Source organism: Callorhinus ursinus, unplaced genomic scaffold (genome assembly GCF_003265705.2).
Source record: "Callorhinus ursinus isolate GAN/ISIS: 27379988/994484 unplaced genomic scaffold, GSC_fseal_2.0 scaffold25, whole genome shotgun sequence".
Classification (NCBI taxonomy): Eukaryota; Metazoa; Chordata; class Mammalia; order Carnivora; family Otariidae; genus Callorhinus; species Callorhinus ursinus.
The window spans coordinates 29,874,429-29,897,910 of NW_027397087.1; the positions used below are offsets into that span (position 1 = coordinate 29,874,429).

Sequence of the window (23,482 nt, forward strand, 5' to 3'; positions counted from 1 at the left end):
CGGCCCCGCCCCTCCGTTTCCCGCCCGGACCCCGGACCTCCCAGCCCCGCTATTTCTTTCCCCCGGCCCCGCCCCTTGGCCCCCGGAAGCTTCTCCCCGCCCCCAACCCCGCCCCCCCGAAGTTTCTTGGGCCCCCGGCGGCCCGCGGGACAGAACGCAAAGAGCCGCCGCCCGGCCGGGTGTGGATGGAGGTGGTGGAGCCCGCGCGGCGCGCGGAGTGAGCGGCGGAGCGGCGGGACTTCAGCGGACTCGCGATGGAGGAGGAGGTGAGGGCCGGGCCAGGCGGGGGGCCGGGGCTGGGGTGTTGAGCCCCTCACTTTTGTTGGGGTCGCAGGCTCAGGCCCTTGGTCCAACCAGCCGCTCTCCCGCCGGACTGCCGACACCCAATCGCTACCCCACCCCCATTCCCCCGGGCAGAGCCCAGGTCGATGGAGCAGGGGCTAGGGTTCCGCGTCCCGCACTTCGCAGACCCACCCTCCTTCGTTATCTCCTGTCTTCTCTCACCAACTGTGGGCATCGCGGTGGTTACTGTTCCCATTGGATTGACGGAGAGACTGAGGCTCTGGTCAGTTAACGACTCGCTGAAAGTGGCTTGGGTTACTGGGCTCGAACGCGGTTACCGTTGACACCCCGTGCTGGCCAGGTCTGATCCTGAGGAGGTAGACCGAGTGTGTGTGGGGGGGTCTGTGTGTTTCGGAGTCCCTTTCTCAAGGAATCTTGAGGCCGTGACCGTGTCTGGTGGTGAAAACTGGAGAAGTTGCGTTTTTTTCCCCTCTATAAGGCCCTGGGATCCTCTTTCCCGAACGCTCTCTCTTGCTCCGGAGTCAGGCCCGCATAGGGGCTCATCCTGGCCCCTGCCTTGCCCACCTCCCTGGGAGGGCCAACTCCCTGGAGGAGCTGGGAGACTGGACCAGCAGTGCCCCTTGAGCTTCCCTCTTCTCCCTCAGGACCCTATTGGTCTGGAGTAGGGTCAGGCACTGGCCCCATCATGGAAGCACACAGTGAGCACTTAATGTATACCTGTGGAATGAATAAATTAGAGCCAGGATCTGCTGAGTCTCAAGGACTTTGCTTCTTGTCCCCTGAGGGAGGTCTCAGCTTTTGCCCCTCCCAGCCCAAGGGAAGGGGAGGTGTCTGTCAGGGTGGGTGGAGAGGAAAGAGGAAACCTTCACTGTTTGGGCAACCCTGGCCAGCTGGGGAGTCCTTGGTGTACCAGGCTGTCTGTGTCCCCATCAGTGTCCAGCTCCCTACTCCCCAGGGCCACTGTCTGTCAGGGTTCCCTCCAGGCCAGGCCCTGCATTTCTGTGGGATGGTAGATAAGTCACTTCCCCTCTCAGCGTGCATTTCCTCTTCTATAAAATATAGGGCTTGGCCTCCTCCCCAGGTCTTGTGTGATTGTGTCCCCTTCTCTCAGAGTGGGTGGAAGTAGGGGGCAAAGTCAGGCCACTGATTTGCTGTGGTTTCTTGCTGACAGGGGTGGGGCTGCCCTCCCCCACTCTAGGCCCCTGCTGTGAGGGTTGGACTGTCTGGTTGTGGCCCCTCCCCTTCTCCCAGAGGATGTGGGACAAGATTACTCCATCTCCTGATCTGCTCTGGCCCCCAATTAAGGGAAGTTCTCCTGGGGCCTCCTGGGCTGATGGTTTGTCTCGTGGCCAGCCCATCCCAGCCCAGCCCTGCGCTCCCTCTGGTTCTGAGTTTCTAGCTTTGCCACTTAAACTGACTCCCATTTGCCAAGAGCTCCCCACATACCTGAGCCATCTAAGGTCTTGCCCACCTCCTCCCCACACAGCCAGGGGCTCCCTATCTCCTACCTCCCCTTAGGCATCCCTAATTCTTTTCCTCCCATTTCTTCTAATCACTTTAATGTAGGTCTCAGTGCCCATCTTTGTTTCTCTAAAACACCTCTTAGATCATAGTCACCTGCTCTGCCCCATGACCTCAGGCTGACCTCATCCCCTCACCTGGCTGTTTTTTAGCCCTCCCCCGAGCTTAGAGCTTTCTCCCTGTGCCCCAGCTACCCTGGTGCCAAGCCCCCTCAGCTTCAGTGGCCTCCTCTGTGGAATAGCTTGGTAGTCCTCCTCAGTCTGAGGCTTAGTGAGGAAGTGCAGGTCTGGGCACTGGGCATTTGTCCACTTGAGTTCTCAGGGCCTCAGTTTCCCCATCCATAAAATGAGGGAGGTGGGCAATCCACAAATGTGATTGATATACATGCAAAAGCTTCGAAAGCTGCAAATATCGTGGGATATTGTTGCTGCCACTGGAGTAAGGTTAAAAACCCCAAACCTAGGCTTTCTTTCCTGTCTCTGCCCTGGGGTCCTGCCCCCCCCCCCCCCCCTTCCCTCTCATAGTCATGCCTTTCCCTGGCTCAGCCTCTGGGGGCTCCAGGCTGCCCATTTGCCCATATCCATCTAGACAGAGGCAGGGCAGTGTCCTGTCCCAGTTCTGGTTTTGTGACCTTGAGCTAATCTCTTGCCCTTTCTGGGCTGTACTTTCTCATTCAATAGTGAGGGGGTCTCAAAGACCTTACATGTCCTTCCTTCTCCTCTGGGTCAAGGTGTGTGTCTCTTTCCATTCTCACTCTCCTACTAAAACCTTAGCTTCTCCAAGGGCTTCCCAAACTAACCCCAAGCCCTTACCCCACCAGAGAGCTAGGGCTGAGGTTTCCCTCCGGGTAGGTCCTGTGTTCTCCCAAAAGGCTGGGGCGCTCGAAAGCAGGGGATACCCTCCCCACCTCCACACTGAAGACTCCCTGTGCAGGGTCTGTGTTGCCCTCATCAGATCGGAAGTTCCCTCCTGGCAGAGCCTGTGTGTGCTTCCTCTCTGGTTACCCCCATCCCAGCCTCTGACACGGTGGGTTCTTAGAAGAGTCTGGTCAGCATATCATTGTGTTTAGTCCAAGGGCAAAGGTGATAAGCTCTCTGTGATGTAGGGTGCCATCAAGGTTTCTTCTGCTCGTCTCTGTCTATCATGGCCTGTGTTGTGGCTTTCCACCTGTTCCCTTCTGTGCACAGGGTTAGGATGACCTGGCATCTTTTTTTTTTCTTGAATGACCCAGAGATTCCCCCCACCTCAGGCAAAGGGGAGTCAGGCTGGTGCTCAGGGATGCCTCAGGAGCTGCTCACAGTGGGCAGGGAAGGGTCTGAGTGAGGATGGGTGGGAAGAGAGAGGGCGAAACAGGAAGAACAGTGGTCAGCTGGTCAATAAGAGGAGAGGAGGCCGAGAAACTGGGCTGAGCAAGACAAAACCTCCCCTGTGAGCCCTGCCAAGGGGAGGGGCCACTTACTAAAACTTACTGGGGCATAGCCAGGCCCCTTGGTAGGAGTGTCTGAGGCGCAGGGAATGGGGCAGAATGGAGGGTGGTAGGCAAGCAGGACTCTGGCCTCCAGCCAGGCCTCCCTTTTGGGAGGCTGTTGCTGAGGCTGATTCCTGACAAGAAGACCCTTCCCTGGGCTTTGGTTCATGCCCCCTCCAGCCCCTCCATTGTCACTCCCCCCATCCCCAAAGTAACTTCTCTCCTCAATTCCATCCTGTTGCCACCCATCCCTGAAGGCCCTGGACTTGCTTCTTTAGCTCGCTCAGTCATGGTGTTCACTGGGCACTGTTCTCTCTGCTACACCCCGACAGGACAGCGGTTAAGGCACAAGCTCCCAGTCTTGCCCCTCGGGAGCTTCCAGCTGACAGGAAGTTTTCACATATCAGATAGTGGGTGAGGCAGGCAGGGGAGGTCACAAAGGGAGAGAGGTTAGAAAGGGGTGTGCGATCCCATGGGGTGGTGCGTGGGCCGCTGAAAAGCAGGAGGCAAGCTTGGAGCTCTGCAGTGGGAGACGGGGCAGCAGCTTCACGTTCTGCAGTCCCTACTGCTTTGAGAGAGACCGAGAGTCTGCAGGCCTAGGAGGTGGCCAACAGCACTGTAGTTGCTGATGGAGGGGTGTGAAGTGTGGGATGGGGTTTCCCATCTCTCACTTCTCTTCTGGCCCCGGGCCCAGGCCAGCCTGTAGGGCTCACTGAGGGGGATGAGGCCCCTGCTGGTCATGTGGCTAATGGGGGCTGAACACAGGGTCTCAGGTGCTGGGGGTGGTGCATGATCGGATGTGAAAGGGTTGAAGGGTGCTGAAGTCCCCTCTTTCCCTGGTCAGGGTGGCTCATAACTGGCCCATAGGCAAGTCTCCCACTTCCTCATTCCTCCGTCCAGGAAGACCCTTTGGGACCGTCTCACTCCCCCATTCTTCCTGCCTTCTACAAGTTAGGGAGAGGTGATGAGGGGCACCCCACATTCCTGGAGCTTCTGGGGGTACTGAAGCCCAGCAGCTAAGCCCAGAAAGGCCTTCTCCTAAATTCTGAACCAGGCCGGGGGCAAGGGTCCCTGAGAGCCAGAGGGAATGCCAGTGACAACAACAATGACAATGATAGCTACCAATTCCTAAGTTTAGGGTATTCTAGGCACTGCTTTATATGCCGTATCTTTATTCAACATTTATTGAGCACCTCCTGTATGCCAGATGCTGTCTAGGCCCTGGGGATATTGCAGTAAACAAAGCAAAAATCCTTGCCCCCATGGAGTTAAAATCCTTGCAACCTCTGGTATATCTCCATTTCTTAGATGAAGAAACTAAGGCTTAGAGAGATTAGAGTGGCTTGCCTCCGGTCTGTGTGACTTGGGCTTCAAAGCGGACTCTCAACCACAAGAGTGTGCAGTTCAGAGGGGCGGGGCCGCCAGGCTGGGGCTCCCCTGCCAGGATAGAGAGCAAGGAGGCAGTGCCCTGCCCAGCCCCTGACAGCTCACCACACTTTGCCCAGGCTTGTTCTTCCAAAGGCAGCTGTGGCCACAGGGTATCCCTGGGGAGAGGCGTGCTCCTTTTAACTGGGGCCCCTTTTTTGAACTTTATGTAAATTATAAAGTAGTCAAAATTAGTCGGTGCAATTTCCTTCTAGCATCCTCCAGATTTGACATGCTCTTGACCTCCCCTCTTCTACCCTCCCCTTCACTCTCACTGCTGTGGGCACCAGTCACTGAAGCAAAGTGGTTAGCAAATTGGTGTATTTTTATTTTCCTTTCACAGATATCTCTTGAGCATCCATTATGTGTAAAGGAACAGTGCTAGGTGCTGGGGACCAGAGGTAAATACGACCCCATCTGATAGGCATGTACCGACGACAGCCAGCTACCTAAGCAGATAATCGAGGCCACGAGATGTCAGCGGCTGTCCTAGAGGCTCCAGGGTGGCTGCCCATGTCCGAGAAGAGGACTCAAGTTTACCTCTTGTACCAGCCTGTGGTTGAAGGCAGAATCCTTGGAGCCCTTACCAGGTGGATGGCCACCCCCAAGCCCTGGCCTGTGGCGGTGCTAAGAGCAGAGGACCTCCTGCTTTGGGGCAGGAAACGGGCTGCAGAATGGGTTCTCTTGAAGGGCAGGGGTGGAGAGGCAGATGACCACCACCTGCCTGCTTCCTCCCATCCTTCTGCTCCTGCCTGAATGTCCTCTCCCCTGGGATGCCTTCCTGGGCCACCCAGACCTCAGCCAGGTCCCCCACTGTCCTCTCTCACTCCCCTCTTCTTCCCGCCCCCTTCACTGTTCCCTTCATAGTGTTTCATGCCTATTAATGTATTTGTGTCTGGTGTTTGTTCGGCTCCTCCTTCCCTGCATTGCCGGCTCTGTGAGGACAGAGATGCATTATTTTTATTCTTCCTTGCTTACTCTAGCACCCGTGACATTGTAGGTAGTCAGTGTAGCGTTTGTTGACTGGTTGAATGAATCCATGAGAGGCAGAGTGGTGATGCTGGAAGAACATGGGGTCAGGGACCTGGTTTGAATTCTGGGTTTGTCCCTTCTACTGTGTGACTCTGGCAAGTCATCTCCTCTCTGAGCTTCAGTTTGCCTGTACCCTGTGGATAACGATGCTACCACCTCAGAGAGTAGTAAAATGCGTTAAGTGGGATGATGTGTGTAAAACATAATTTGGTGGCTCAGTATTGAGGGGCCTATTATTATTATTGTTGCTATTATTGTTGTTGCTACTGCTATTCCTGATCTTTTTTTTTTTTAAGATTTTATTTATTTGAGAGAGGGAGCACGCATAAGCAGGGGGAGGGGCAGAGGGAGAGAGAGAAGCAGGCTCCCCACTGAGCAGGGAGCCCGACGCAGGGCTCGATCCCAGGACCCTGAGATCATGACCTGAGCCGAGGGCAGACGCTTAACCAACTGAGCCACCCAGTCACCCCTATTCCTGTTCTTTCTGACATTGGATTAAGGATATCTGCCTTGGGGGTTGTGGGGAAGCTCATGTGGGATGATATGAAGAGGTACCCAATAGAGGGACACATCCCTCATGCAGCCATTGGACAGTGTGGCCCCATGGCAGCAGCCCTCATGGCATGTCCTGGTGCTATCTTACAGGGTGTGAAGGAAGGGGGCGAGAAGCTTCGGGGAGCACGGAGGGCAGACAAGGCTGGCTGGATCAAGAAGAGCAGTGGTGGCCTCCTGGGGCTTTGGAAAGACCGGTATCTGCTTCTCTGCCAGGCCCAGCTGCTGGTCTACGAGAACGAGGTAAAGACGCACCTGGCCCTGTGGTTGGGGGTGCTGGGGGAGGAGGCAAAGGGATGGCAGCCCAGGCCAGCGGGAGGATCCCAGAACTGGCGCAGGAACACCTGCTCCACTCTTGACATGCTGTGTATCTGGATTTGGTTTGAGACCTGACTCCTTGGGCGAGTGCCTGATCTTCTCTGGGTCTTCGTGGTGTGGGGATGATACCTCTAGGTGCAAGTCTAGGACTCCTGGATGAGGGGCTCTTTGAAGTGTATGTGCACAGGGACGTGTGTGTCTCCTCAGTGTATACCTATACTGTAACTCCTTGTCATTAGGCTAGATGCCCTATCAGTGAATGTTCCAGAAAGCTAAAGCTTGTTCCATTCAGCAATGGGAATAGAAATATTTTGTGCTCATGCTTGTTTGGGGTTTTCCATATCTCTTGTATGAGGCTCGTTAGTAGTCCCATGAGAGTGTCATCGTGTCCCAAGAGGAAGATACTGAGGCCCTAGGGAGCCAATGACTGGTCGGCATCTCAGTGAATGGAGGAGTTGGGACCCAGACCAAATCCAGAGCTCTTTCTACCCATAGATTCTGGCAAGTAAACTCTCAAACTTATTTTTGGTGGAAATCCACTAAAATATGTTGAATATTCTCTACCTTCTTCAACAGAAGGCGTTGGGACTAAAAGTGAGTCTTTCCTTGGTGGCTCTGAGTCACCTCTTATCAGACTCTTCTATCCTGCCAGACTGTACTCTTCAGCTTTCCTTTTTGCTTTAACGTCAAGCGCCAGTTGCCACTTCTGCCGCCCGCGTGCCTCTCATAATCCTCGCAGCTGCCCACTTCAGGCTTGCGCCCCTTTTCATTTCAGCAGGCTAGGAACTTGGACAACCGAGGATGTTAAAATTGTGTGTTAAGTAAGAGCTGATAAAGCTCTGGGGGAAGATCTGAGGAGAAAAGGTGGCTTTTACTTGTAGCTGCCGTTTGTGTTCTGGGCTTGAGGCCACCAGAAGGCCCGTCCGTGGAAAATGGGCTCTCACTGCGTGCCTTTGACAGACGGAATACATGGGGCAGAGCTGGCCTGGAGGCAGAAGCAGAGGGATCCTGCCTGTTCCCCACCATCCTTTCTCAGCATCCCTCAGGTTATCTTGGCAAATTCCTAACTGTCCCAGGCCAAGAAAGGTTGGGCAACCAGATCTAACTGTTTAGAGGAACTGCCTTTGTGAAGCACCTTGCCTTTCTTGTCCGAGTCCCCAGGCTCATGGAGTTGGGGTGTCAGAGAAGAAGCTGGAGGGGAAGACAAGGGAATGAAATATGCAGACAGCCCCCCAGATGTTCCTTACTGCTGCTGTCACCAAATTAGGATGTGCTGTAGGGCAGCAGGGGGATATTTTTATAAATAAAGGCAGTTGTCACAGCTTTCTTTGGTCCCAGCTGCCATAGGAGTTGAATGACAAGCCCCCAAGCTGTCAGCCTGTCAGGCACTGCCAGACTTGTCCTGGGCGCTCTCTCCACATCTGGCCACAACTGGGAAGCAGGAAGGATTTCACATCCCATAAACATGAAACATCTAAATCAGGCTTTTAAAAAAAGTCACTATGAAAAACCTCCATGCAGTTTCAAGAACTTCGCACTTGGGGGGTAGGGAAGGTTGGCCCAGGAGCAGGAATTGAGAAATGCTTATGGGTTCAATTCCTCTTTCTGATGTCAGGAACTAGGCGAGTGCAAATGGCTCTTGGCTGTTTCTTTGCTGTCAGTGAGGCTGACATTCAAAAAATGCTGCCCCCACCCAGTGCCTGCTGGTTTATCCATTTTTTCTGAGCTGCAGAAGGGCCAGATGATTCAGCGTTTCGGGTGGAGAGGAGACCCAGGTCAGGCAACCCTGGGGAGAGCAGGGTGGTGGGGATGGACTGACTTTTTATTCCCAGACAGAGGAGAGTGTGTTTGGGCCAGTAGTTGTCCAGTTGAGGGAGGCCTGCGCACATGGGGCAGGTGAGCTGCTCTCTCTGGGACCAGGCATCCTTCCCCAGGCAGCTTCCTTTCTCTGGTTGCAGGTAGGAGGGGACCTTCTGGAGTCTCACCCTGGGTCAGGCATTCAGTCCAGCAAACTAGTCCTACGTGTGTCCCTCTTGAGGGCTGCCTTTTGGTAGGGCGCTGTAGGGGGAACCAGACACGCAGCACAGGGTAGAGAGAGAGGCCCAGCAGGGAGTCAGGACTGTTCTTCCCCGTGGCAGGGTGCCCTTAGCACCTTGTACAGTGCGTGTGCCTGGCAGGTGCTCTGTGGATGGGGGACCTCAGAGGAGCGAGAAAGCACCAAGGCTCAGGCTTGGGGGTGTGGCAGGGGAGCTTTTTGGAGCAGGTGGGCCTTACTAGCCCTTGTGTGGAGTGGAGGAACTTGGAAAGATTGGAGACTAGGGGTTGGAGAGAGATGCTTGGAAGCAAAAATTGGAAAAGACATTTTAACTGAACCTGGATGGGAAAGATCAGGCCACCCTTGCCATCTTTCCCCTGAAGGCCCAAACAGAGCAGGTCAGTGGTTACTGCCCTTCGCTATACAGTCATCTCCTTTGAAAAATACAGACGCCTGGGCTCCATCCCCCGGAGGTCCTGATGAAACTGGTCTGAGATGTTGCCTGGGCATTGGGGTTTTTAAAACTCCCAGGTGCTATCATGGCTGAGAAGCTCTGGTGGTAGAGCAGAGGTTTTCAAACTTTTGCATACATCAGAATCAACTGAAGTGCTTGTTAATCGTCAAACTGTTAGGCCCATTCCCCTACGGTTATGATTCAGTGGGGATGGGATCTGAGAACTTGCATTTCTAACGAGTTCTCAGGTGATGTTGCTGCTGCTGGCCCAGGTACCACACTTGGAGGACCACTGAGACAGAGTGTGACCTGTTGCTAAGGCATTGATCACCAAGCCTCTGACTGTGGCTGAAAGGAGTGTGGTGTGCTAGAAAGAGCTCTGGCCTAGGAGGCAGGAAGTGGCTTTGCATTTGGCCCTGCCCCTTACATTTGTGTCTGTGCCCCTTGGGCAGATCAGTTCGCCTCCAGGCCTCATTCTCTTCCTGTATGCTGTGAGGCAAATACTGGGGCTCTAAGCTTGATTCAGGATGATTTAGAGGCTCAGGAGAATCAGAGAAGCAAAAGTGCTTGCTAAGTGTCAAGGGTTCTTAACATATGCGGATTATCATGGAGGGAAATCAGGGCATTTCCTCTGCAAACATTGAATCACTGCCTCTCAGATATTCCACCAAAAACTGCAGAGCACCTAGGCGGTCCCTGGTGGGGGCTCTTGCTGGCTCTCTGAGTGAGGTCTAAGAGCAAGCATGTCCTTAACTTGTTGGCCAGCCTCTAGGGCAGCTCTCCCCTCCAACACCCACCCCCAGGCCTTGCTTTTTCGACCCTGGATGCTCAAGGGTGAGAATGCAGCACACTGAGAAGTTGTTCCAGCTGGGTCTCCCCTGGAAGAGGAAGGAATTGACCACTCCTGAGTGGGGAGCTTGTCCCAGGCAGCTTGCTGGAAAGGCACCTGGTGGGTAGAGCCCACATGGAGAAAATAATCCAGTGCCAGGGCTGGTGGGCAGGAAGGCAGCCCAGCCAGTGTCCAGGGGTGGCCTAGAAAAGGCTGGCCTCTGTCTTCTTAGTGACGAGGCCTCAGGGTAGCAGGTTGGTGGGGGGATTGCTTTCGAAGGAACTCTTGCCCTCTCCATTGTGCAGGCCATGGAAAGTGGCCTTTCCACCTAGCCAGGGGTCAGCGGAGGAAGATGCCAAGTGGGGAAGTCAGTTCAGGATCATTGTGGTAAAGGTAGGGCATGCAGCCCAAATGTGCCTAGTTCACACTTCCCTCTGTGGCTCTGCCTGGAAAACCTTTTCTTTTCTTTTTCTTTTTTTTCCTCATTTTGTGACATCCTGCTCCCTCTTCTAGACTACCTCTTCCACAAATCTCTGAGCAGGCTCTGGGCCTGCATGGACCCTCAGGTACCCTTTCCTAAGTCTCTCCAGCTTCCACTGTTTCCTCCTTTGGCCTTAGGCATTTGAGTCGGCCCTGCTACCCACCTCTGGGCTGGGTGCCCCATTTCTCATGTGGATGCTGAGCCTTGAAGGCATCCTTCCTTCCAGTCAGCATGGACTGAACACTATCTACTTGCTGGGGTCCGAATACCACATCTTGGTGATTGATTGGCAGCCCAAGGATGCCTTCTGACCGAGTGATGCCCTCAGTGACTGAGATCAGGGTCTGAGGTGGGACCTGGGTGTTTGAGGATCTGGATGTGTCTGGCTCTCACCAATTCATGTCCCCTCTATCTCCCTCCCCAGGACGAGCAGAAGTGTGTAGAGATAGTGGAGCTGGGCAGCTATGAGAAGTGCCAGGACCTTCGTGCCCTCCTCAAGCGGAAACACCGATTTATCCTACAGCGATCCCCAGGGAACAAGGTAGGGCTATGCCCACTGCTGCCTGACCTCCCTCCGGACCTGGGTTGGTTTGGGAACATCACCCCTGGAAGGCTCTCAAAGGCAGGCTGGGCCCCTGGATACAGCCTCTGGAGGGTCTCTGGCGTGTGGCTGAGGCTCAGACCCAGGGGCTGCCACAGGTTGGACCTTTTACTCATTTTGGCCTGGAGTCTCCCCAGCCCCTGGTTGATGCATTTAAGGCTCTGCTGAGAGGTCTGGTCCCCTCCCCGCTTCCAGGCTCCTGGGGCCTCCTTCCCAGGCTGTAGTTAGAGGTGGGGCCCTTGGCCTGCCCCCACACCCTGGACACATGAGGCACAGGGCTGAGACAGAAAAGCTGGGAATGAGGCCTCCCGCTCACCAGGCCTGCAGTACCCTGATGTTGTCTGGGGCGGAGGAGAGGCTGTGACCTCCACTTCATCTCAGGCCTTTGTGGGTGGGCCACCCCTCCTGCCTCCATCCTGGACTCAGTGCTCAGAGACCTGCAGCCCCCTACCTTTCCTCCCTTTGCACTTTCCCTTTCTTGGCTGAAGCTGGAGAAGGCCTCTTGCCCGGGAGGTTCTTCCCCTGGGACACGCTGCGTGTGCAGATGGATGTTTGCTGTTTACACCACATTTCTCTGGTGGGTGTTGATGCATGGTATAGTTTCACAGATGTCAGGAGGGAGTTCAGATTTGAGGCTGGCGTGTACAGCACCTCTCCAGCTCGCGCCCTTCTGCAGCTGGGCCACGCCTCACCCCAACCCCTGCACGTCATGCGGAGCCTCTCAGAGTGAGGCTGAGTCACAGAGGCTGGGGGTTGGGGAGCATCTGGTCTAGGCCTGCTGGAGGCCATTCTGTTCTCCCCCAGCTTTAAGGGCCAGGAGCCTAAATCCTCTGATCCCCAGGGCTCTGGGCTCTGGAGGAGGCTGTGATGTGTAACTCACTGACCCTTTGTCCAACTCTGCAGTGGGTGGGGCACGGAGGCAACTGTGGAACTCCGGGAATTGAGGGATGAGTCCAGGTTTATGGTGCTGTGACAGTTCATGCGGCCGGACCCAGGTTTCACTTGACATCTGCTGCTTAGGGCTCTTAGGAAGAGGAGAGCCATATTTTGGTCTTTCAGTCCCGTCAGCCCCCTCCCTGTTCTGGAGACCTACTTTTCTCTCTGAGCAGTCATTGTCGTGTGTGTGTGAATGAGTGACATGCAGAGCACATTGTGTGTGGAGGTCTGGCACATGTGTGTGTGTACCTCTTTATATGCAGGTGAGTGTTCACTTGACCCATGGGTCTGTCTGGGGCTTTGTGTGTCTCCGAGCGAGCTTATGTGGATGTGGGGGGATAGGGCCATGCTTCTCTGTCCTCTGCCAGTGCTGTTCTGTGGGCCTTTCCCTAGCTCTGACAATCAGCTGATGGTGTGCTTAGGCGGGTCGGGCCCAGCTCAGGGTGGGCCATCACCTTCAGAGAGGCCTGTTTGTGCAGCTGCATTCTTAGCTGCTTTGGCCAACACCCTCTCTTCCATCCCCCAGTCCGGCCAAGAGTTCAGGTTGGCTCTGGGTGACTCTGGGAACAGGATGGTAAGTCGGGGAGATGGGGCTACGGAGCAAGTATTGGGGGCTGCAGGATGGTGGGAGGACAGCACATCCGGTTCCACTCCCCCTGACTCTCACCACCTGAGGAACTCATACAGAGAGCGGGGCTCTCCGGAAGTCAGATAGTGAGCTGCCCGGAGCACCATGTCCCTCTCGTCCTCTCACCCTCCTTTCCTATCGCCCCGGGTGTTCCCCATCCTCAGTGAGGCCGCCAGCCGGCCAGGAGGTCACATGACCCTGGCTGTCTGGTCCCGAGGCCGCCTCCCCCCCCCCCCCCCCCCGCTCTAATCAAATAAACAAAGACTCCAGTGTCTTGCATGTCCCTCTCCCCCTGCCTCCCATCCCCACGCCCTTGCCATGAGGTCACAGGCGGACACTGCCAGGAAGCAGGGTGGCCTAGCTGGGCCTTGCTGCCCTGCTGGTCGCGGCCAGCTTGGCCCGTTCCTCTTTCCTGCTGCCTCTCTCCCCCTCCCACTTTTTTCCTCCCTGCCATTTTGTTCTCCCTGCTTTCCCAGGTCATGTGGGCCTATTCTGTGGCCAGGCCTGGTAGCTGTGAAACTCCTAGCAGTGCCTGTGCCCCTGGGGCTTCTTGGAAGGGCTCGAGAGGGATCTGTGCGGCCTGTGGCTCTTCAGGACACAGGGCCAGGAGTGGGGCAAGAGGAACAACTTCTTGGTATTCCACTTGTCCCCATTCTGGTCCCCCTTGCAGGATGCCTGGCTCATTCAGCCAGGATAACAAGGCTGCTTAGAGTGCGACTGGGTCCCATTTAACCATGTATTTGCTCTCCCAGGGGATCCCTTTGGCTAGTATGTAGGTCTTCCTGAGGCCTTCTCCCTCACAGGGAGCAGAAGAGAACGGAGGTTGACCCCCTTCCAACCCCCGAGCCTGCCTCAGGCGGGCTGGCCTGTGGGGAAGGACTGTAGCTTGGGTTGGGCACAGTGGTTCTGATCTTGTCCCATTGAGGCCCTGAGTAGTGAACAGGCCTGTGCATTGTGGACTGGTGGGACTCGAACTCTTTTAGCTTGACTCCCAGGCCAGTGCTCTTTCTCTGCCCTGCTCTTGCTCATCTGCGGCTGAGTTCAAGTATATGCCTCTGCAGCTCCCCGGCATGCTAAATCCTGCACTAAGCAGGGGCCCCGCCACCTCGGGGACTGCGAGAGGGAGCAGCAGCTGGGTTCCAAGGGGCTGGACCTGGGCCGCCTTTCTGGCAGCCCCTATCACAGGGTTGGGTGGGCCCTTGCAGAGCCTGGATGTAGCGGCTGTCCCTCCCTGAGCCCCCTGCAGCCCTGATGGCTGGGCTAAGAGGCAGTTGCCAAGGTGCCCTGGGGTTTCTGACTTAACTGCAGATCTGCTGCCAGGATTGAATTTACCCTGGTCATGCAAATGAGCATTTGGCTGTGCCTGGCATGGGGAGGTGGGTGGGACCCAGGGCTCTGTATGAGGAGAAGGAGGCGGCAGCCAGGAGGAAGTTATATAACGAGGATGCTGCAGGGGCCAGGCGGACTGTGGTGTTACATAACGTAGAGGGTGGCAGGAGGGAAGGCGCTAACACCAGGGTGGGGGATGGGCAGGCTGGCGACCCGCCCGCCCAAGAACTGGGGCATCTTGAGGTCAGAGTGGGCAGTGGCCCAAAATGGGGCAAGGGAAGGAACTGTGGGCCGGTTCATTCATTTATTGGCTCATTCATTCAGTAACTGTGTACTGAATACCTACTGTGTGCGGGGCCCTGGCTTTAGTCATGTTTAATTCCCTCAGCATTGCTTTGGGGTAGGCATGATCCCTTTATCCAGATGAGGAAACTGGTACTATTTTGTCAGAAGGAAGGCAGTGGTGATAATTCCTGTTACTGAGCACTCACTCTGTGCCCAGCTCCAGATTCAACACTTTAGATACATATTTGATCTACACAGCTCCGTGAGGCAGGCTGTGGCGGTCTTGACCTTTTACAGATGAGGGAACTGAGACTCAAGGTCAGCCAGCTGTAAGAGGTGTTCTGTCCAATTTAGAGGCCCTACTGCTATGATATCCACTGTGCAAAATGGCCCCTCAGTTTGTGTGGCCTTGCTACTTCTACCATTTCCTGTCTGACCTTGGAGCCTGACAGGGAGGGGTGTCTCTAAGCTGCCCTCTAATTCTTTTTTTTTTTTTTCAAGATTTAAATTTTTATTTTTACGTAATCTCTACACCCAACGTGGGGCTCAGACTCACAACCCTGAGGGACACCTGGGTGGCTCAGTAGGATAAGCGTCTGCCTTCGGCTCAGGTCATGATCCCAGTGTCCTGGGATCGAGTCCTGCATCGGGCTCCCTGCTCTGCAGGGAGCCTGCCTCCCCCTCTGCATGCCACTCCCCCTGCTTGTGTGCGCTCACTCTCTGTCTCTCTCTCTGACAAATAAATAAAATCTTAAAAACAAACAAACAAAAAAACACCTCACAGCCCTGAGATCAAGAGTCTTATGCTCCACCCACTGAGCCAGCCAGGGGCCCCTCTCTGATTCTCATGTATGAGCTGGGAGCTCCTGCCTGAGATGAGAGGGACCCCTGGGGTGGGGTGGGCTGTAGAATCAGGAGTCTTGGGATTACTTTAGGTCACCTTGGCCAAGTCCCATCCCATCTGTGAGCCTGTTTCCTCATCTGTACGATGAGGGGGTTGGAATTGACTCCCAGGGCCCTTTCTCATGTATGGTCTATGATTCAGGGCCAGAAAGGGGACCCTAGGACTTTTTCACTTGGCCAGCGCTGAGTGGGGGCCCCTGGGGAGCTGCATGTGGCCCTAGTTCCAGGGGGTCTTCACCGATGGACAGCTGTCACACCTGTCACCTCTGTCACTGTACTCAGCCTGGTGTGGATGTATACTGGGATAACTCCTACTTTATGGAGAAAACAGGCAGCTGGTCTGGGGAAGCCAAATGGAGTAAGACCAGATCTTGGCTCTTACCACAGGGCAAGGTGGATTCTAATCCAGATCTCTGGCCGCATCATGCTGAGAGCCAGCCCCTTCTCTGCTGGATCTTTCTCCTCCCCTCCCCCGAAGCCCTGTGTCAGATCTGTTGTGGGGGTCATTTCAGTTTGCTCCCAGCCAGCTGTGCCAGGGCAGACTTTGGGATTTGGGATGGGAAGCTTCCTTAAGACCCCAAATGTGAATTCTGTTAAACATCCACCCTATCCATGTCCCCTGCAGGTCAGCGACATCAAGTTTCAAGCAACCAGTGGAGAGGAGAAGGAATCCTGGATCAAAGCCCTCAATGAAGGGATCAACCGAGGCAAGAACAAGGCTTTCGATGAGGTGCGATGCAGTCCTGTGAATGGATCTGTGTCCCCTTTCCCACCATGTGTGATCTCAGAGAGGATCCCCTGCCCCACCTCAGACAATCCCTTGATTATGTCACTGCTACAAACACTGGGACATCTACTATTGTTAGTAATATTCACAGCAACCCTCAGAGTAGGTGGTAGTGTATCCATTTTAAGGATGAAGAAACTGAGGTGTCAGTAAATTAATTTGTTTTGAATTAAAAAGTGAGTAAGTGATAGAGTAGAATTTAACTAGTGGCAGCCATGCAGCCTTTCCAACCCAGCCTCAGCTGAAAACAGCCGGTGGGCCCAGGCGAGAGAGGTCTGGGGGTGCCGAGCTAAGAGCTTTCAATCGAGTCCAGGCCAGGCTGGCTCTGGCCTTGGGCCTCCCCATCTGTCGGCAATGACCAGCCGGCCCCCTGTACTATATAGTATGATCTGTGGCAACAATGGCTGTGATCAGGCTTGCAGTAGGCAGGGTATCCCATGGGCCCAGATCTCCTAGGGAGGATTTATCTTTGACATCATGGATTCATAGCTATTTGGGTTAAAATGGACCTGGGGGCCACCTAAACTGACCCCTTGGATTGCAGAAGACTAAGACCTGAGGGAAGGAATCTTCCCAAGTAAGTCCCTCTTAACACCCAGGTCTCTTGACTCACAGCCGTGTCTGCTATGTCATGTTTTATGAGACTTGCGTTATGCTCAGCCCTTTACTAGCTGGAGAAAATATCCCCATTTCATGGGTGAGGGGTGATGGGACATATCAGGGGTGTTGGAGGCCACAGAAATGTGGGCTGCTGTCAGCCCACAGTCTTGGTGGAGCAGTCAGGAACAGGGACTGTTGAACCTCGCCCCTGCCCCCATCGAGGGTGGGTCTGACCTTGAGCCTGACCTGAGGGTTAAAGAGTCTTAGCTACATTCCCCATCAAGGACAGGCTGCACTGTGGTTCAGAGTCTTATTTACTTTGGCTTCCCAGGTACTCCATCTTTCCTTACCATCAGAGAGGATATGCTCTCCTCTAGACACCCTGGCCCAAAGGGGCAGAGGCCCTGCTCTTTTTTCTTTTCCAAGGGATCTAGGAGAGTGACTGGGGCCATCTTCTGGAAGCCAGGCACCAGGGGATCATGGGCTGCCTTCTCCCTGCTCCCCTAGCTAAGCATAACAGCAGCCTCAGGGCTGCTTGTATATATTTGCAGTAGACTGAAGGGTGAGGGCTGATAGCCCATATCCAGGCAGGAAAACTGAGGCAGAGAGGGAGAGCCTCTGACTGCCGAGAGATGACAAAGGCAGTGTAGGGACAGGAAGAAAAGCAGAAGTCCAGACACAGGGAGATGCCTCAAAGAGAGGGCCAGTGGTAGGGCCCTGCCCCTTTACAGGGAAGATGTAGGTATAGACCCTGCCTTTGAGTCGGGTTAATGCCTGGGCGTTTCTTCCTCTCCCTGGTGGGCACTGACCTTGTTCCTTCTTCCCAGGTGAAAGTGGACAAGAGCTGTGCCCTGGAGCATGTGACACGGGACCGGGTGCGTGGGGGCCAGCGGCGCCGGCCACCTACAAGAGTACACCTGAAGGAGGTAAGACTTTGCCCCCGGCTTAGACAGGTAGGAGGTCATTTGAGCCTGGGATCCCAGCTCCTTAGGGTGGCAGCCAAGCTTGGGGCCATCTTTTTCCTGAGGACTCTTGGAGTTGGGGCTTCCTGAGTGGTATGCAGCGTGTCTGTGTGTGGAAGCTTATGTGTTATATGTGCTCGTTGGCGGGGGGGGGTGGTGGTGGTGGTGATATGCCTGCTTTGCTTGTTGAGTCTGCACACTGGCCTTATCCAGAGTTGGTACCTGAGGGAAACTGAGACCCTGGGGCTAGTCCCTGCCTCTCAGAGCTCAGCTTCCACCTAGAGAAAAGACCTGTCCGCAGACTGCTCCAAGCAGAGTTGTGTCTAACTTCTGTACAGAGGAGGGCTCTGAGAGGCCAGGCAGGAGAGACCGTGGAGGGCCCACTGGCATTTGAACCAACCCTTGAAGGATGGGAAGGGTTTCAGTTGGCAGACTTGATGTGAGGGAGGCCCTGGCCGAGGGAATGATTTGAGCTGAGGCAGGAGAGTTTGGAGTGTACCAAGTCCCTTTGATGGGGAGATGAGTCTAGGAAGGTTGGTTGATGGGAGGAAATTGTGGAGGCCTTGATTGTTGGAGCTGGTAACAGTGCGTGGGAGGGTGTGTTCCAGAGGTCAGTTGAGGCCCAGGGTACGGTGGGTTGGGTTAAGGGAGGGAAAGGCAAGGAGCTAAGAAGAGGGAGGAGGTGGGCCCTCCAGGCTCCAGGAGGGGATGAAAAGCGAGAGCCCAACGGGAGAGCCATCTGGGCTTGCCCCTGAATATGGTGCTAGGGGAAGCCTTCCAGCCAGAGGGGAGGGTGGTGCAGAGGTAGACCCAAGCCTGCCAACTGGGTGAATGGAGGCCCTGGGGACAGGGAATTTGGAAGAAGTTACGGGCAGGGTGAGGAGTAAGGGAGGAGCCCTTTTTCAGACCAGTGTTGCTGATGGGGGTGGATGTTGGGGGGGAAAGATTTTGGAGGCTAGGAAAGAATCTTAGCAAATGCTACATTTGGGGTGTGGGGGCCGGGCAGTAGAGAGCCAAGGAAGAGGAAGCCAGAGAGGCAAATGGCACATCTGGAGAGAGAGAAGGGCACAGGATGTGGGGGTTATCAGCCAGGTTGGCAGCCACAAGTCACAAAGGCAGGACTGGGGAAAGGGGCAGGTGGTGACATTTACTGCATAAATTTTCTCAGAGAAGGAGTTGGCTTAGGTTTGTCAAGGGGTACAGAGCTGGGGTCGCCAGAGGGAAGGGGACCATGGTAGGGAAGAGAGAGAAGAGAAGGGGCCAGGGTCATTGGAGAGTTTGTTTTTTGAAATGAGACAGCCTGTTCATGCCTGTCAGCTGAGGGAATAAAGCCTACAGAAGGAAAGACTGACGTAGCCAGAGAGAAAGGGAATGCTTGAGGGGAGGGTTAGGTGTTGGGGGAGGGCTGGCCTTGGAGGGAGAGACCCTCTGAGAAGAATTCAGGGAGGGACTCATGTCCCAGTGACTGAGTGAGCGTATGCGTTGGCCAGATACCTGTGTGCATGGTAAAAGGGAGTGGGGGTCCCAGCCAATACCCCTACCATGAGGGACCTTGGGAGAGGCCTCCTGCCCAGCCCTGCTCCAGGGCCTCTGAGGCTCCCTGGGAGGGTCTCCATCACTATGGGGCTGCTGGGTATTCCTGTGGGTCCCTAGGGCCAGGTGGGGGGGCAGCTGCCTACTTGGTGCAGCTGTCCTCCTCTGGCGGTCAGCTGTGGTCTGGGGCCACATCTGATGGCATGAGGAGAGGAGGCACTGGCTGCTGAGCAGCTGGGCAGGCAAAGGCCACAGAGATCTGGGCTGGAGGGCTGGGTGTGAGGCTGGCACATCAGACAGCAGTCTCCAAGGAGGGGAAGCAGAAGTGAGTGGGCTCGAGACAACTTGGGAGACCATGCTTGAGTCCTGGTCTCATTGCCCCCCTGAGTGGGTGGTTGGCACAGATGGGATCCTCCCAAGGCCAGACAGCCAGAAAGGGGTCGGAAACAGGGCTGGAACCATGTCCTCTGCTGCCCAGGCCAGCATAGGTGCCACTAAAAAGCAGTCTCTTTCACAGGCTGGGGGGCACCAAGAGGACTAGGCTCTGACTTCCTGGCCTGTGATTCCAAAACAGGGAGTTCTGTGGGAGTAAGGGAGAGGAGAGGATTCATCAGAGTATCACTTTAGCTTCTAATCACGTGGCCTTGGAAGCCAGGGCAGAGAGTGGAGGGCTGGGGGCCTGGACAACCTGGATGGGAAGGCTTGAGTACCCTTATGGGTGGGCACATCTGACCCAAATGCCAGTCATCCAAGATGATGCCCATATACTGTCCCCTACCAGGTAGCCAACGCAGCTTCTGATGGGCTTTCGCGCCTCGACCTCGAAGTTCCAGATAGTGGGCCACCGGTGTTTGCCCCCAGCAATGATGTCAGTGCAACCCAGCCCCGGGAGACACTCAAGCCCCCTATGCCTCCTACCAAGCCTTCCCCAGCGCCTGAGACGACCAGCCTTGGTGACAGCGTGGAGACCTCTGCCGGGGAGGGAGCCCCAGCACCTATCTCAGCAAGGTCTGAGTCCCACCCTGGGAGCCAAGAGGACTCAGAGACTCCAGTACAGGAGGACAGTGGCTCTGAGCAGCCCTCCAACAGGGTCCTGCCTGACAAACTGAAAGTGAGCTGGGAGAACGCCAACCCCAAGGATCCCCCTGACTTTGAGAGTACAGAACTCCAGGTGCCCCGCTCTGAGACTCCTGAGGCTCTGCCCAAGGAGGGTGGGAAGCCCCCTACACCCCCACCCAAGATCTTATCAGAGAAACTGAGAGCCTCCATGAGTGGGATGGGGGCTTCTGGGCCAGCCCAGAGTCATGAGACCTCTGAGATCTCTGCCCCAGATCCAGCAGAGATCTCAGTGAATGGCATGGATGACAGTCCCGAGCCCATCCAGCCACCCCAGGCCTCGGGCATCTCAGAAACTCCCCCAGAGGATGCAACAACATCCACAGCACTGCCCCCCTGGGACCTGCCATCTCATTTCCATCCCCGCTGCTCCTCCCTGGGGGACCTGCTTGGGGAAGGCCCCCGGCGTCCACGGCAGCCTGGAGAACGGCTGTATCGGGCCCAGCTGGAGGTGAAGGTGGCCTCAGAACAGACGGAGAAACTGTTGAACAAGGTGCTGGACAGTGAGCCGGCCCCCGTAAGTGCTGAGACACTGCTCAGTCAGGCTGTGGAGCAGCTGAGGCAGGCCACCCAAGTCCTACAGGAAATCAGAGGTCTGGAAGAGCTGAGCCAGGAATCACCTGGGCTACAGGAGAAGCGGAAGGAGCTGGTGACCCTCTACAGGAGAAGTGCACCCTAGGGCCTGCCGGGCCAGGGCACTGTCCCTCCTAGCCCGCCCAGTCCATCATTGCCCAATCCTGCCAAGAAACATGCTTCTGCTCAGGCTGCAGAAGGGCCATCAGGCATGTTGAGGGTATGGCCAGGACCTGCAGAGATTCCTGGCATCCTTTCTGCCCTGCCCTGGCCAGTGGGGCCAGGTGCCATCCAGGGCCACTATTTGGCTATCTGGCCCAGGCTCTGGGTTCTGGACTTGGGCTGGGAGCACACACTTGGTTGCTTGCATGGTTATTCCGAACTGCCCCAGGGCTTTAGCACGGCACTTGGGGTTTCTGGGGGTGACATCATCTCTGCTTCCCACCCCCAGTAGTTTACATTCCTGACTTCTGAATAGAGCACAGCTGAGCCCCCTGCCCCTGCAGCTCCCACGTCCAGATGTTCCCGGGCAGAGAGCCTTATGGCAGAGGCAGCTCCGAGCCATAACCAACCCTCCCCACCCACCTACTGCAAGTAGCTGCCAAGGCCTTGGGTCTAAGCTCTAGATTGTTCCCTTAGCTGAGTGAGACCTGGAATCCAGCTAGGGCCTGTGCAGGCAGGTGGGAGGCAGCTGTGTGAGAAAGCCATTGGACGTGTGGCTCCTCTCTGGGCCTGTTTCCTATTCGGCAGGCCTTCCCCTCTGGTGAGCTGTGATTGGAGGACTCCAGGTTGGAGGAGGAACGCAAAGGGTCTCCTAGTCTAGTCTCTACCCCTGGACCAGCCTGTGTCCAGCCTTGCACATTTCCTGTAGGGGTGAGCCCGAGAATGGCTCTGATATCAACATCAGAAAATCCTGTATATACTTCATTATAAATCAACCTTCAGAAGAGAAGCCACCTCAACTTCTGTGCCTCCCCAGATGGGATTTATATCTGGGTCTCTGGTTCCTCCTCAACCCAAACAAATCCAATATCCCAATCATTTGTTTGAATGCCAGTGGGGGTATGTTGGGCCTGAAATAACTTCCCTTTTCCTTGTTCCCCCCCACCCCCCCACCCCACTGGCTCAGGCCCCAGAGGGAATGCTCCTCTGAACTTCCTCGTGGAAGGGGCATTTTCTTCTGTCCCTTTCCTGGTCCATGCTTGCAGCCTGGGCCTCTCCCTCTCCGTCCCCTCCCCCTCCCCCAATCCCCCCACAGTTGTCCCTGGCTCTGGGAACACATCCAGTCTCCGTCTAGGTGCAGAGCCCCCTGAGGGCCACAGCCACTCTCCCTGGGGTCTGCAGGAGTGGGAGCAGCTTCTGGCAGGTCTGCTCGGGGTTTCTGCATGTGCACTTTTATTTACTGAACGAGGAGAAAGGGTCACAGCTGCGTGCCCTGGCCTTTCTGTCCACTGCCCCATCACCAGTCGTGCCCACTCAGGTCAATGTCTTCTTTACTTCTACTTTATTCTTGAGGGTAGTGGCCAGGGATCAAGAGGGGCAGATGTCTACTCTGCAGCCTGTCCCGGGCAGGGTGGAGGTGAACAGCAATGTCCTGACTCATGAGCCCCCACTGGCCTCCTCAAACTACACTCCGTGGACAAAACTCAGTTCCCGTGCCACAGTCTGCCTGTCCGTCTGCCTTCAGTGTGAGAGCAAGGTCGTCATCGGGTGCCCACGTCATATGGCCGCCTGCAGTTCTCTCTTGGGGAACAGCTTTCCCCCACCAGCAGCCTGGGCTGGCTGGGGCTTTAGCCAAGTCACCTGTTTCCAGGGACTAGAGCCTCAGTTTCCTCCTCTGATAAATGACCAGATTGAGCAAGTAGCTCTGGGGCCATCTCAGTGACCTAATGCCATTGGTCCCTCTGGGGTCCCCATGCCATGGTGGCCTGGGCCCCAAGGGAGAAAAGCTAGCTTCAACGGGAGGGGTAGAAGGATGGGGAATATGCAGGGGATGCCTTGCCTGCCTCCTTGAGGAGGATGGCATTCCATGTCTTCTGTCATGAAGCGCCTTTCTTGAAGTTTGGCAATAAATCCCTTTTTATGGAACTTGTCTGCCGCAAGCCTGTTTGTTGGTGTGGGGACGAGCCACAGGGCTGGCCTCAAGGAAGCAGAGGGTAGGCCGTCGTTGGTCAGTGGCATCACTGGTCCTTCAAGCTTCATTCTAGGGCTCCCCTCCCATAGGCTGGGCCCCATCTTTGCTAAACTCAGCTAGGTCCTCCAGTTTTACCCCCTCCCCACCCCCGCCTACATTGTTTCTACAGGCTGGGAGCTAAGTGTCATAAGGAACAACACTTTTCAATTTTTAGAGACGATTTGGAAATGATTTCAAACAAAATTTGCAAGAATAAGAACAGTACAAAGAATACCCATGTGTTCTTTATCAGATTGACCCATTGGTTTATCTTCTGAGTGCTGTCTTTAACAAATGTAATTTTTTTCTGAATCATTGAGGAATTCGTTTTCATGGTCCCTTATCCCTAAATACTTCACTGAGCATTTCCTAAGAGTAAGTATATTCTTTCATATAACCATAATACAGTTGTCAACTTCAGAAAATTTAACACTGGTATACTTATTATTGCTCTTACTCCAGTTTTGTTATTTGACCCAATAATCTCATATTTTTCCTTCAGTGTAGGCTTAAATATTACATGTCTCTCTAGTCTCCTTTAATCTGAAATGTTTCCACAGCTTTTATCTGTCATGATGTGGATACATTTGAAGAATACAGCCCTTCCTCCCCCTGCCCCCTTTTAAAAAGATTTATTT

General features: G+C 55.1%; 1 protein-coding gene across 5 annotated transcripts; it reads left to right on the forward strand.

The window, feature by feature from the left end:
* The first annotated feature begins 120 nt into the window (after positions 1-120).
* Positions 121-22,759, forward strand: PLEKHO2 (pleckstrin homology domain containing O2). 5 transcript variants are annotated; one of them, XM_073877176.1, is made up of 7 exons: positions 123-266; positions 5,061-5,307; positions 6,395-6,544; positions 10,843-10,959; positions 15,726-15,807; positions 17,315-17,413; positions 19,764-22,759. In XM_073877176.1, the coding sequence occupies exons 4-7, from the start codon at positions 10,883-10,885 to the stop codon at positions 20,775-20,777; spliced, it is 1,272 nt and encodes a 423-aa protein (XP_073733277.1). In that variant the 5' UTR covers positions 123-266; positions 5,061-5,307; positions 6,395-6,544; positions 10,843-10,882; the 3' UTR covers positions 20,778-22,759. The 5 variants fall into 5 exon arrangements, with proteins under 5 accessions (XP_025739879.1, XP_073733277.1, XP_073733276.1 ...); XM_025884094.2 differs by lacking the exon at positions 5,061-5,307 and having other exon boundaries at positions 121-266; positions 15,726-15,830; XM_073877175.1 differs by lacking the exons at positions 5,061-5,307; positions 6,395-6,544 and having other exon boundaries at positions 139-266; positions 15,726-15,830.
* Positions 22,760-23,482: the final 723 nt, after the last annotated feature.